The sequence below is a fragment of the Scleropages formosus genome, chromosome 12 (genome assembly GCF_900964775.1).
Source record: "Scleropages formosus chromosome 12, fSclFor1.1, whole genome shotgun sequence".
Classification (NCBI taxonomy): Eukaryota; Metazoa; Chordata; class Actinopteri; order Osteoglossiformes; family Osteoglossidae; genus Scleropages; species Scleropages formosus.
In genome coordinates this window covers 12,129,211-12,143,318 of record NC_041817.1, presented here as the reverse complement: position 1 = coordinate 12,143,318, position 14,108 = coordinate 12,129,211, and the positions used below count along the sequence as shown (strand labels likewise).

General features: G+C 44.0%; 2 protein-coding genes across 4 annotated transcripts; both read left to right on the top strand.

Moving 5' to 3' along the window:
- The first annotated feature begins 2,552 nt into the window (after positions 1–2,552).
- On the top strand, positions 2,553–4,607 carry LOC108929493 (vimentin-like). The gene is made up of 2 exons (XM_018744033.1): positions 2,553–3,018; positions 3,543–4,607. The coding sequence occupies exons 1-2, from the start codon at positions 2,553–2,555 to the stop codon at positions 4,217–4,219; spliced, it is 1,143 nt and encodes a 380-aa protein (XP_018599549.1). The 3' UTR covers positions 4,220–4,607.
- A 1,072-nt stretch (positions 4,608–5,679) lies between these two features.
- mfsd10 (major facilitator superfamily domain containing 10) lies at positions 5,680–13,574 on the top strand. Of its 3 annotated transcripts, XM_018744113.2 has the most exons (14): positions 5,680–5,883; positions 6,369–6,549; positions 7,319–7,617; positions 8,747–8,843; positions 9,642–9,745; positions 10,109–10,267; positions 10,722–10,907; positions 11,315–11,423; positions 11,553–11,664; positions 12,003–12,111; positions 12,295–12,385; positions 12,674–12,721; positions 12,812–12,901; positions 13,136–13,574. In XM_018744113.2, exons 3-14 carry the CDS (start codon positions 7,474–7,476, stop codon positions 13,237–13,239), a joined length of 1,353 nt encoding a protein of 450 aa, XP_018599629.1. In that variant the 5' UTR covers positions 5,680–5,883; positions 6,369–6,549; positions 7,319–7,473; the 3' UTR covers positions 13,240–13,574. The 3 variants fall into 3 exon arrangements, with proteins under 3 accessions (XP_018599629.1, XP_018599630.1, XP_018599628.1); XM_018744114.2 differs by lacking the exon at positions 5,680–5,883 and having other exon boundaries at positions 6,265–6,549; positions 7,442–7,617; XM_018744112.2 differs by lacking the exon at positions 5,680–5,883 and having other exon boundaries at positions 6,265–6,549.
- Positions 13,575–14,108: the final 534 nt, after the last annotated feature.

The following is a 14,108-nucleotide window of genomic DNA, read 5'->3' as shown; positions in this document are numbered from 1 at the left end:
TTCGATCTACTGAAGGAAAACCATGTGACAACAGTTTTTTTTTAAACATTTAAATTGGCTCCTCTATTAAACATTTAGACCTGTTCCCATAGAAACAGTGAAGGTAGGATACATGACATCTGCCTTTAATCTCCTGGGGGTTTCCTGGTAAGTGAGGTCACTTACACCCTTCCTGGCAACGACTGAGTGGTTCACGAGGCGATCCACTGATATTTCAGGAAATGTTAATCCTGAGGATCTTCAAAGAACAAAACAAATATGAAATATGTTTTTTAGTTAATTTTATTTTATGTGAGATTTTATGTTCATTAAAATGATTTTTAAACATCTCAAAGGTATAAGTACTGTAAATGTTTAAATTAGTGTAATCTGCATTTTCAATTTACGCCGAGTTGCCGGGTAGGCTCCGGTTCCCCGCGACCCTGTATGGGACAAGCGGTTCAGAAAATGTGTGTGTGTGTGTGTGCATTTTCAATCATATGGTTTTCACACATGACTTTTTAGGCCAATAGAAGGTTTTGTGTGGTACTTTGTTGTAGCACAGAAACAGCCTTGAAGTCAATAGTGTGTCAACTTGTCATTTGGTGGAGTTTCTCAAGCTCCACTAGAAAATGTTTCAGCAGCGGATAATAAAGGTTTGGCTCACTGCTCATTCAGCTGATTTTATGTCTTTTCTGCTCTATATGCCAATATGTTGCATTCTTTGGAGAGACTTACTGGTTTTCAAATTAGTCAGTGTTTAAATAAATTCATTTATTTGCACAAAAGTAATACATTTACAGAAGTACAAACAGAATGTGCCAAGGAAGTCAAAAAACCAACAGGCTTCCCCTGAGAACAAAAGAACGGAAAAACTTTGGTGATGGAGGCGACTGCAGAAATTATATCAGCAAATGACAAACCATTAACAGGCAAATAACAGAGCAGTAAACTGGTAACAGACAGAGAAAAATAGTTCCAAACATATGTCCATCAATTCATGTCAGCCTTGAAATGAATTATGTTGTTACACAAGATGTTTTTTAATGAAAAATCTTGAATAATATAACACATGACCATGATTTCAAGGGGATTTCATGGGGACCTTGAAATTGTAATGATAATTGACCTTGCGTGGTCGCGAAGTAGAGGACATGGGGGTTGCATGTGCCACATTTTTGGTTATCATACAGTAACATTGTTTGCATCCTTTTCCTAATTCAAAAGCTTGAATGATTAGCTGCTAAAATAATCTATTCATACATGTGTTTTCTGAACCGCTTGTCCCATACGGGGTCGCGGGGAGCCGGAGCCTACCCGGCAGCACAGGGCGCAAGGCCAGAGGGGGAGGGGACACACCCAGGACGGGACGCCAGTCCGCCGCAAGGCACCCCAAGCAGGACTCGAACCCCAGACCCACCAGAGAGCAGGACCCAGTCCAACCCACTGCGCCACCGTGCCCCCCCATAATCTATTCAGTGAAAGCAAATTATAATAATACTTTTGTTTAACCACATTTGTACTGATACGCAATCACTGCTACTTTACACTTTTTACAGTGGAACAAAGATTAGGTGTCAAGTCTAATATTTCTAACCTTCCATTTGTAATTTGTAAAATGACTGCGATCACTGCGTATCAAAGCTTGGTAACGCTTGTATAACATCATGTTGTGCAACCAGAGCCAAAGAGTGCGAGGACTGAAGGCTGGCAGGGAGGGGGCTGGGTGATTCGTGTCATACCACCTGAGGGGACGAAGGCAGCCTGCAACGCTCTGCTGGCCTCCAACTCAATTAGCGTGTGTGTGAAAGATTGTAGAAGCTCAACATGGATGAGGATGTCATCATGGATACTTTTCTCTGGGTACCTCCCAACCACCCTGGACCCACACATTTGTCTTAACAAGAAGGGTACAAATCCCTGTAAGCGGGAAATGAAGTTGAAACTAGGGAAGGCAACCAAGCCCAATGACCACATTGTTCACTGGTTTCCGTTTGAATCAAAATATAGCTTAAATATATACACCAGCGGTCACCTGAAATTGACTTTTTTTTATTCATTTTTGTGAAAAAAGGGTGTAGGATGTAGTTAATCATGACAAACTAATTAATTCTGAAAAATTAACATTTCCCTGTATGGCCTTTGTATAATGAGTCATATGGAAAACTGTTGCTTGGACACCACCTCTCAGTCCCTGTGAATGAAATGTATCGTATCTGCACACTGAAGCATCTGATGGGGAAATATAGCCCCTGATATCATGATCCGATTGTGTTTGTGGACAAATATGTGGCACTGGGGTGTCAGAGCAGGTCCAGGCACCAAGGCCTTGAGAGCAATAACAAATGAAGTGACAAAAGGCTGTGGCTCACAGCTTGCAGCTAGGTGGAATGTCATATTTCAGATTTAACAAATGTCTACAGCCTGAGAGAGTTTTGAGGGTATCTGCTACATTCCCCACAGCCATTATAAAAGACTGGCAACGATGTGAGGGGAAGCCACTTGCTGACTGCCGGACTGTGAACGCAGCACGCGTGTATAGTTGAGTTCAGACCAGCTCACTCTACGCAGCCATGAGAAGCACGTCGTACACGCAGAAGAGTCTAACAGTTAGCGGAACCAGCAAAATGCGGGTGCAGAGCCCATCACCCTCTCGCTGCAGGGTATCATCCCATGGCCGTGGCCGCCTGGGGCACCCCCAGGGTGTTGTGGAGCTGGGCACCGAGCTCCACCAGTACCGTGCCAACGAGAAGGAGGAGATGCAAGAACTGAATATCCGCTTTGCGAGTTACATAGAAAAGGTGCAAGCCCTGGAGCAAAGGAACGCTGCCCTCCGCGCCCAGCTGGCTGATCTGCAGGGCCAACAGAAGGAGGGCCCCTCTGGCGTCGGCCAAGAGTATGACATCAAGTTCAAGGAGATGAGGGCCCTTATTGAGTCCCTGACCAAAGAGAAAGGGGCTGCGGATATTGAGAGGGGCTACATCGAGGAGGAGGTTGAGATATGGCGGCTGAAACTTGAGGAGGAGCTAGCACTCAAAGGTGAGTTAGAAAAAAATGTGTTTTTAACACACCACCTCTATACATTATTTTTCAAAAAGGCTATCTTTCAAATAATGGGGGATGTAGTGGCATGGTGGTGCAGTGGGTTTGCCTCGGTCCTGCTCTTGGGTGGGTCTGGGGTTCAAATCCCCCTTGGGGTGCCTTGTGACAGACTGGTGTCCTTTCCCGGGTGTGTCCCCTCCCTCTCCAACCTTATGCCCTGTGTGTTGCCGGGTTAGGCTCCGGCTCGCCACGACCTTGCTTGAGACAAGCGGTTTCAGACAGTGTGTGTATCCTTCAAACTATTTACTGCAAACTAAACTTGTGTCACTCTGCCTGTTTGTGAGCTATGTGCTGTCAAAATGCCAAGTACACTTCTGATTTTATAATACAGAATAAGTGTAGCACATGCTAAAAACATCTTTGTTTCCTCGAGCTGTTAGGCTGACACTGTGACATTGTTGGCTGACTTGTGAGTTTACTGTCATACATCATCTCTTCGCCCCTCTCACTGTGCTTATCAGAGGAGGCGGAGAGGATCCTCAGAGAGTTCCGTCAGGATGTGGACAACGCCACGCTGGAGAAGGCTGAGCTGGAGAAGCGTGTGGAAGAGCTGGTCGCGGAGATTGAATTCCTGAAGAAGCTGCATGAAGAGGAGGTGGCTGACCTGATGAAGCAGATTCAGGAGTCCAAAGTGACGACCGAGCTGGACTCGGACCGACCTGACCTGGCTGCCTACTTGCGCAACATGCGGGCGGAGATCGAGCAGGTGGCGGCACGCAATGTGCAAGAGGCTGAAAAGTGGTACAAGAGCAAGTTTGACACGCTAAAGGAACACGCCAGCAAAAATGAAGCGCAGGTGCGAACCATGAAGGAGGAGATCACCACCTTCCATAGCCAAGTGACAGACCTCCAGAACCAAATCGACGCCGCACGTGCACGGAACGCGTCCCTGGAGCAGCAGCTGGAGGATATGGAGGTGGGGCACCTGGACAAGGTGTCCAGCCTGCAGCACACCATCACTCAGCTGGAGACCCAACTCTGTGAGACCAAGATAGAGATGAACAAGTACCTACAGGATTACAAGGAGCTGCTTCACATCAAACTGAAGCTAGATGCTGAGATTGCCACCTATAGGAAGCTGCTGGAAGGAGAAGAAAAGAGGCTGGGAATTTCTGCAGAGAAACAATCAAGTGAATAGTGTCCCCTTATGGCGTTTTTATGGTAGCACAGTGACTGCCATAACCTGTTTGGTGTACTTCACCAGCTCTCACAGTATTTTCCTTATTTTGCTTATGCAGCAAATACTTCATAGGATCTGCAGCTCTGTAATGTAACATAACCAGTCAAAAGAGATGAAAATTTAAAAAGGCAGGCCAAGCACAAGAAATTCTGCCAATGCCAAAACAAATTTGTGTGCACAGCCATGGAACTCCTTGATCTAACATTCAGGTTAGAGCTCAACCTGAACAATGATGCGACACCAAAAAAAACCATATTTTACAAATCAGCTGGAAAGATCAATGAGAAAACTGGCCAATCAAAATCAGATTTTAGATATTTTTTTCTGTCTACCCAGAATAACTTTACCATGGAAACTTTGAAAATGTTATGAGGATTAGCATATGTATGGCATATTTAGTATATATGCAAAGATAAATTCTGCTGAACTGTGTTCTTCTAATAAAGCTTGAATTCGCTGCCCTTTGTTTCCTTTTTCATTGTACTTTGACACATGCCAAATTTCACAAAATTACCATTATCTATCTATCTATCTATGTCTGTGATTTATATACAAGTATACTCCAGCATATGGACTCTTGGTTTACAGACTTTCGGTATAACGGTCGACACAAGTTATACCTCATTCCAGTATAAGGACCGAATGCTCCCGCTATTACGTGCTTCTTTCTGGTGTATGACGAAGACTTTATCCTCATAAGGTACAGTCATGAGCCAATGAGGAGCAGTATTTTCACCAATGACGTCAAGATCATGAGCCAATCAGGCACTGCATTTTCAGCAACAACAAAAAAATAATTTTTTAACAATTCAGAAAATGTGTGTGTGTGTGTTTAATATAAATGTCTAATTTAATTTTGCATTTTTTTTCCAAGTTTGAGCAATATTTTCCTTTTTATATTTTAAATGTTTTTGGCCGCATACCTCTACATAATCAACCATAATAAATTTTATGGGTCTCAAAACTCACACATCTTCATTGACTTGTCCGTCCCTGGATTTCCTAGTAGATGCTCGATAAACGTGTGCGTGTTTGTTATGCGTAATGATTTTAATAACATTTGTTTAATAATGGAAAAGCATATGCAGGTGGGGGCGCAGTGACGCAGTGGGTTGGACCGGGTCCTACTTGATGGGTCTGGGGTTCGAGTCCCGCTTGGGCCAAGTGGGGGTACCTTGCGACGGACTGGCGTCCCGTCCTGGGTGTGTCCCCTCCCCCTCCAGCCTTACGCCCTGTGTTGCCGGGTCAGGCTCCGGCTCCCCGCAACTCCGTAAGGGACAAGCGTTTTCAGACTCTGTGTGTGTGCGCGCAAAGTACTTGTTTATAAGGTAAGTATGTGACTGTACTCGGGAATGACGTAAATGAGAATGGATTACCAGCCCACCAGTGTGTGGCGCCACACTGACTGTCCAACTCGACAGGTAAAATTTATCCATCCATCATTTCCGCCATTTAAAAACTTTATTCAGTCGTACCTTTGCAGAATTTGGCAATCTCTGCTCTGGGACTTCAACTGGACAGTCAGTAGAGCAGTACAAGACTTCAAGAGCACAGTAAGACAGTGTCGGTGGGACAAAGAAGACGTCGTCAGGACTGTGGGACGGGCAGCAGGAAGTATAGTGGTTAGTGCACCTGCCTTTTATGTTAAGGCTCCCAGTTTGAGTGCCACCTACTGCTGTAGTGAACTTGGGCAATGCACTTAACCTAAAGTTGCTCCTGTAGAAACTATCCAGCTGTATAAATGTACATTTTAATTATTTTAAGTAAGGAGAGAGAAGCATCACCTAAATGAATACACATCAATGAGACAGTAGGATGGAAAACAGGACATCAGACAGACAGTGTAGTGCTTAGAGCCTGAGATCTGTTCGAATCCCATTTACCGAGCATGATGATTCTTTGCCCTAACATATATAAAAATACTGAGCTGTATAAATGCCACAACTTTGGTTGGTGAAAAGCGCCAGCCGAATGTGTGAATGTACGCAGCGTAGGACGTGGTCGCTGTATTTATGTGGGTGTTCTTCACTAACAACAACTTTTGGAAGGAGTGGCTTCTGTGGCTTCGTTTTCCTCCAGGCTGAAATCGTTACTTTCGTCACCATAGAGACAACAACCGCGAGCTGCTCGCGGACACAGGCGGTTTTGAGCGCATGCGTCGCACATTCTTGCCGCGGCGCGAGAAACGGAGCTCTTCCTTGTTGCGACATGCCGAAATGTAGCTCCTTCGCTCCTCGTGCGCGAGCTGCGCGTCCACGAGCGACTTCTCTCCGGCGCGGACACTCGAGGTGAGCACGAGCGCCGCTGCGCTCCTCGCGGGGCCCGTCGCGTGTGATGATTCCTGCCTGCCTGCCTGCCTGCCTGCCTGTCCGTCACCCGATCGGATCGCACGTGCTAGTTAAAAACTCCTGATTGATAACTTTGCCGCGCGTAGATTTTACCAGCAGTACACTGTACAGTACTTCGTTCGACGACGTCTCTTTCAGAATTCAATTAGCACTCGACTCGACTCGCAAATCATTTTAGATAAACACAAGAGCCCACAGAAAAATGCGGGACACGCGCGTGCTGTGTCGTCATGTTGACCCGTGAAGAGCTTTTCCGTGAAGGCAATTTTCATACACGAAATTCTTAGTTCTGCAAGAAAACGCGACTTCTTCACGCATGGACGAAATGCAATGTTATGAATGAAATGTTAGTTTTTACTCTGCTCTTGTGTTTCACCGTGTTTTTTACACGGTTACAAAAACTAGTATGCGGTAGTGACAGGCTCTTTTACTACTCTGACACTATTCACTTCCTTGTAGCTTTGCAGACGTGGACGCAAACTCTTTCTCTTAGTAATCTGCAGTTATTGAAGATCTCCTGTACTTGCTGACAGTTATTTACACTGATAATATCACTATGGTAATTGGTAAAGCTTCATGTAAATTTCTCTATGTGGAAACGGCTCGTTGAAATTGAATTAAACCTCTCAAAATATGAGAAGCAGAACTCATGCCATTCAAATATTTTACATCGATATTTTCTATTTCTACTTTGCTTTATTTCTTTAAGCCAGGGAGGGTGTACATGTCATGTGCCCGCTGGATGAATAGGACGGCTTCGCCTTGTATCCAGAGGCCTTTCCAGCTTCTAGAAGGTTCTCCCAGCTCTGCCACACCCTGCCCTGTCCCCTAGGTGGCCCACGTGCTTCAGACACGGGTGCGAGCATGAGGAGCTCGGCGCAGGCCGCAGAGGGCGGCTCCTCCAGGATCATCACCGTGGTGTTTGTGGCCCTGCTCTTGGACCTGCTTGGGTTCACACTCATCCTGCCGCTGCTGCCTTCCATACTGGACCACTACGGGCTGCAGGAGGTGAGGAGCCGATGAAAGCCTCACCTACCTCTAGCTGTTGGCCATAGCTGTTTTACCTTGGAACCTAAGCACGTTGGCTTACGTAGGTCCAGCAGGCAGTGGTTAAAGTGGTTAAACTTAAGGTGTCATCTTCCAGTCCCAGGTTTGAATCGTGCTCCTTCTGTAGTACCCTTGAACTAGGTACTTTTCAAGAATTCATATAGTAAAAATTATTCAGCTTGGCTGTATAAATGTCTAAATCATTGTAAGTCTAGCATTGTAAGTAGACTTGGACAGAAGCTGCTTGCTGTCAGGGGGTGCGGTGGCGCGGCGGGTTTGGTCGGGTCCTGCTCTCTGGCGGGTCTGGGGTTCGAGTCCTGCTTGGGCTTCCATTGCGATGGACTGGCGTCCCCTCCGGCCTTGCGCCCTGTGTTGCTGGGTTAAGCTCCGGTTCGCCGTGACCCCACTTGGGACAAGCGGTTTCAGACTGTGTGTGTGTGTGTGTGTGTGTGTGTGTGTGTGTGTGTGCGTGCGCGCGCGTTCTTGCTGGCACAGCAGGTAGCACTGGTGCCTTACATTTACTGGGCTGGAGGTTAGGACTTGGGTTCCAGTCATTGTCCCATTGTTGTAAGCATTTCCTCCCATAGTCCACATACGTTGTTTCACGTGGATTAATGACTCTGAACTGGCCTTGAATGACTATGTGTGTGTTACATTGCTCTGTTTGGATGGGTAGAGAAGTGTAAGTAGTTTAGTGTAACATACCTAAAAATGTCAGTTGACTTGGACCAAGGCATCAGCTGAATATGACTTAATAATAAAACAATAACAGCAGCAAGGGAAGTGTTGTTCCTGAAAGCGACGTGGGTGCTGGATGCCAGTTCAGTGTTTCTGCCAGGCTGTAGGGCATCTGATCCGTCATCTGCCCTCCATGGCTGTTAGCGATGCGTGTCAGCCTGGTGATTCTGCTTGCGTCACACGCTTCTAGCTTTGGTTCCAGCTGCATGCATCATAGCCTTAACATAAGGCTACTGTTACATTTCAGCCTTATTTTCTCTTTTTTATTTTGTTAAATCCTTATTATTTTGCTAATGGGGAAGAATCTTGTGTTGCATGTTGCTGCATTAGGACTGTTCTTTTTCCCCAACAGGACAGCATTTATCAGTCTCTTCAGAGCTTGGTGGACTGGTTCAGAGAATCCATCGGGGTTCCCATTGAGAGGAAATACAACAGTGTGCTTTTTGGGGGTATGAAGCAGAACTTTCCTATCTCTGGAATGAATATTCTTGTGGGTTAGCATGGTGATTGGGGTTTTTGCCTTGCCATCTGAATGTTGGTGAAACAAGTTTCATATATCTGAAAGTTTCATACATGTGATGCATTCGACACAGCAAGAATACCCAAGCGTATAGGTCGATTTATACATTATAATTGATTTTCCTCATTTATTAATTTGACCCCTTTGTCTAAGGTGACTTCCAGATCTGTATACTATATTGCATACAGGTATTTAACCATTCATTCAACCGGCCAATTTTTATTGTATCAAATCATGGTAGATACCTTGTTTAAGACTACTATATCAGAATAGGAATTCAGTCCCAGGTCCTCTGATAGCAAGACTATGGCTGTAATCCCTATTCCACTCACTGCTACTTGCTGTGTACATGGGTAGAGTTGATTATCTGTAAAGTTATTAATTTGAAAGTGTTAGATAAATAAAGGATAATAATATTCTGGGTCTACAGTTTTACTTGAGCAGAAAGCCTTTTCCTGTGAAATGAAAACAAATGATACATTTCACTGATCCTGTTTTAATCAAATTGTAAAATACGTGAATGAAAGAACAGTTTTTATATTTTCCTACTTGGTTTTTATCACGCATTTAATCAATTCTGGACGTTGTGACAGTTTAACAATTTCTAGGGCCTGAGATTGCAACAGCCTGTCCCTGCCATCCATGAATGCCCATGTGTCAGTGTTGTGTTCGGTGATAAGACTCATGAGTATCATCATCGTTGTTGTCTCTGTGTTCTGCTTCTCAGGTCTGATTGGCTCGCTCTTCTCTCTGCTGCAGTTCCTGTCCTCCCCACTCACTGGGGCTGCATCAGATTACTATGGCAGGAGACCACTGCTGATGCTGACTACGGTTGGTCTTTATAAATATTAAGCTCAGCCCAGTGAAGGCTGAGGTTGTAGACCTAAACAAAAACAACAATATTTATCATCCACCTGCTTGCTTACAGTTCTGTTGTTTGGTCAGTATCTTTATGCAAAGGTGCTTTGGAAGCTTTTCAGTTTAATTTATCCATTTACAAAGTTACTATCCTGCACTGCTTGATGTTTTAACTGGAGCCAGTGAGTGGAAACTGCTAAAGAGACCTGCACAGGCGGACAACCTGGAGATGAATCCAACAGTCTTGCGGTCTCAGGCCCAGCTCCATAACCCATTTTGTTCTGCTGATGCTGCGGACACCAGGCTTGTAAAACGGATTTTGTGCTGTCTCCTCAGGCAGGCATCATGGCTTCCTATGCACTGTGGGGTGTGTCCCGCAGCTTTGGTGTGTTTCTGCTATCCCGGGTGGTTGGTGGAATCTGCAAAGGGAACGTCAGCCTCTGTACAGCTGTGGTGGCTGACCTGCCCTGCCCCAAGGCCCGTGGTCGAGGCATGGTTGGTGTCAGAAACTGGATTAGCACCACGTTACTAAATGAAATAAGCACTAGTTTTGTCCATATAAGTATTACGAACAGAATCATAGTCCTACAGTCTGATGTCAGTCTTTGTATTTTGGTGCTTCTGCACTTCGAAGACATCCTTCTACCACATAGTATGTGTAGTTTTTAAAATTGGCTTAAATTGAGCTGTTTCATTTAAACAATTTAATATTACGTCGCCTACATTTGTACAAGAAAAATCTCAGCATTCATGGTATGGTGTATGTATTATTTCCAGCAGTGTGGGCTGTCATGGTGTCCCATGCTTGCTAGCTGGTATTTTGTATTTTATATTGTGTGGGTTTTCCCACACATTGATGACTTCTACATTATGCTGAGTTTTCATCTTTTCAGTTTTTCGGGGAAAAAATGGCAAAACGATCTCTTATTTTTGCTCTTGTTGCTGTCAGGCAATGATTGGGGTGGCCTTCTCGCTGGGTTTCACAGTGGGCCCTATGATGGGTGCCTATCTCGGCTCAAGGGCCAGCAGGGAGGTGTTCTACTTGGGCCCGGCTTCACTGGCACTGGCCTTCTCCACAGCAGACCTCCTCTTCATCTTTGCCGTGCTTCCAGAGACGCTTCGGAAAGAGAAGAAGGTGAGGAACACAAGATCTATACAGAAGGAGTTTGTTATCCAGCTGTCATTGCTAGAGTGAAGTCCTTATTGCTGTTAATAAGCCAGACTACATATTAAAAAATGTTAAATCCATAGAAACTATACATGACTATTTTACCAACCCATCCTAAAATGAAATGTCTGTCTAGGCATGAGACAATTTGTTACGTACATGACTATAAACAGTGTATGTTTGTTGTGTGGACCGTAAGTTTTGAGGATTCTGGATTCTTGTGGTATTTGAACTTTAAAGTATGTAATAAATGTATAATGTTGCGTTGTTTTACCATAAAAAGTAACGAAACAAGAATCAGTGATACATGAGGAGAACTTTGAATACAGCACAGCTGGGTGATACAGGTGCTGAACAAGGCCCTTGTGTCCCAGGTCGCCTCCATGTCCGCTGGACTTCAGGAATGTGTACACCTTCTCAGTCCAGTGAGCCTGTTCAACTTCTCTGCAGTAACCCAAACAGAGCAGCCACCCACTAAAGAGAGTGAGCATGGGATGTTTTTTACATTGCATCTGCCATAGTTTTAATTTCCACTGCTTCATAATCCTCACAGATAAGACATAGTTGTTGCATGAGTTTTTGACGTTGCTTCTTCCTCCATTTGAACTGAAGACATGCAGAACCTAAGGGTGCTTGGCTGGGTCTACTTTTCGTACCTCTTCCTTTTTTCTGGACTGGAGTACACTCTGAGCTTCCTGACTCACCAGCGTTTCCAGTTTACTGGGTAAGGACTCCGGGACTGAGGTGGAGCCAAACTTGTTGAATGGAGCTTTAAAGGAGCATTCTTGGAAACAAACAAGGAGCCTTGATTAAGTTCCAGCTGCAGTTTGGTGGATGCCAGTACTTGAGACCTTTAAAATATTTGTTCTGGTGAAGGTTAAGCAATGACTGTGGTGTAAATAATTGTATTTCCAGTTTTTAAGCAAGGAAACCTGGTCAAAATTGTTGTGGCTTTCCTTCTTGTCTTCAAATTGTTAACTATGTCAGGTTTTCTGGAAACCATTTGGGAATCTGATCCATAATACTAATGATATTTCATAGAAATAATCTTTTTGTTCCCAGCATGCAACAAGGAAAGATGTTTTTCTTCATTGGCATCACCATGGCGATAATTCAGGGGGGATATGCACGCAGGATAAAACCTGAGCGTCAGATCAAGACTGTACAAATGGTAAGAACATGTTTTGATACAATATACATGGAAGAGATATTTTTGTTTTTGCATTTAAAATTGATAATGAACAGAAAGATGAATATAGCATTGCTGATGCAAGGACTTGGAAGTTGTGGGGTGGGGGGAATACCCAAATTTAATCGCTCATTTTAAACTGAGTGTTTTCTCCAAACTTTTCAGGCCATGGTGTTACTGATTCCAGCCTTCATACTCATTGGATTGGCTTGGAATTTGATTATGCTTTATATAGGCTTGTTTCTCTACTCATTCGGTAAGCTTCTTAACTGGGATTGTGTGGAATTGCTCAGAAAGTATCTGTATGTTGCATGTATCTAAACACTGTATACAAGTTGTCTTTTTTGCTAAACGCAGTGCTACATTTATTGGTTTTAACAAAATTTTACATCTTAACTTGCAGAGTGTATTGTTCATTTCGTCATCCATTTTCAAAGAATTTTTTTCTTTGTTCAGAATGATCACCAGCACTTATGTGACTGTAACAGGCTGCTTTTCTCCCAGCAAACTGCACCTATTCACTGTTACTTTACTCTCTTTGTAGCGGCTGCAGTTGTTATCCCCTGCCTGTCGACGCAAGTCTCTGAGCACGGTCAGCAGATGAGCTAGGTTTTTGTGTGTTTTATCACTGCTTGTTTTTTGTACCTTTCTGGGTGGAGCCACGGAAATGTTCTCTTTGCAGGTTCCTTTAGTCAGAAGGGCACAGTGATGGGCATCCTGCGTAGCCTTGGAGCTCTGGCACGTGCTTTTGGACCTGTTGTAGCATCCTCAGGTGGGTATCTTTTTAACAGTTTTATGACTATGGCAGTTAACAAGCTTACTGGGTCTTGTTCCTAAATCGTACTGGACTAAATAGTTTCTTACATAAATTCCACAGTCAGGTTGCAGTTTATTGCATGCCAAAACTTACTGAAATCACACAAAGGAATGTGTTTGGTAAACAGTAGTCTGCACCAGATCCTCCGGGTACCGCAAATGAAACCCGTGTGTCTTGTTGGCTTTGAAGTGTATTGGTTGGCTGGAGCAGAGACGTGCTACATCGTCAGCTCGGCTTTCTTCATCGTTCCCCTGGCCCTGCTGAGGAGGCTGATGCAGCCCAAGAAGGAATGACAGGAGTGCGGATGTCTCCTGGGGTACAGGGAAGGCAAACGGACAAGATCTCAACGCTTGACAAGCCAAGGGGCCTGAGAGTGGGCAGCACTTGTCCCCAATGTTTTCCACACTGCTTTTTGTAGAACACTTTTATATGTCTTTTTATATTTCTAGTTGCAATTCTGAGTTTGGGAATTTCTCAGAGAAATGTCATTGTAGCGGTTATGTACAGGTGGGTCCTGTTAACTTGATATTAAATACTGGTATTTCAGCTGTAAAACAGGTCTTACAATCAGCACTTTAATGCAAGTTTCTGAATGAGGAGACTTTGAAGATGTATTGGTCATAAAATGTGCCAAGAGGATTATATTTTTCTCATATTTTGTCCACCCCTTTACATACCATTTTATCTGCAGTTTTGCTTACCACTGTATCATACAAAGGAGGATAACTATAATAACTGCAAATTGGATAAAAGAATTTAAATCACAGATGTTGACTTAAGAAAAAAAAAAAATCATTTGGAGATCAATGGAATGGAATGCAAAAATGTGACATGGACCTAAAGGATAAAACTAGAGGGATGTTTAAAATGTGAACATCTTGCATAACCCACAACCCTTGTCTTACCCATACAACTGTTTTTGGAGTACTGCAGAGGAGGCCTGAATTTTGGTGAAGTTTTGTGTTTGAACATATCAATACAAACACAGTATGAAAGTCCTGGAGATAAATACAAGCTTTAGACCAGTTCATGCCATGCCCTTCTTAAGGTTAAAAAAAAAATTTTTGCAGAATATGGTAACCATGATCATCTGACTTTGCAGCTTCACATTGAGTCAATCAGGTGCTCATCCAACAGGAAGCTTTTTACATTTAAGTTTTGC

Excerpts from the sequence above, each read along its gene's own strand:
- LOC108929493 (XM_018744033.1), top strand. The coding sequence starts at position 2,553 with ATGAGAAGCACGTCGTACACGCAGAAGAGTCTAACAGTTAGCGGAACC. Across the intron at positions 3,019-3,542 it reads GGAGGAGCTAGCACTCAAAG|AGGAGGCGGAGAGGATCCTC; the intron begins GTGAGTTAGAAA and ends TGTGCTTATCAG.
- mfsd10 (XM_018744113.2), top strand. The coding sequence starts at position 7,474 with ATGAGGAGCTCGGCGCAGGCCGCAGAGGGCGGCTCCTCCAGGATCATC. Across the intron at positions 11,665-12,002 it reads CAGCGTTTCCAGTTTACTGG|CATGCAACAAGGAAAGATGT; the intron begins GTAAGGACTCCG and ends TTTTGTTCCCAG. Across the intron at positions 12,112-12,294 it reads AGATCAAGACTGTACAAATG|GCCATGGTGTTACTGATTCC; the intron begins GTAAGAACATGT and ends CAAACTTTTCAG.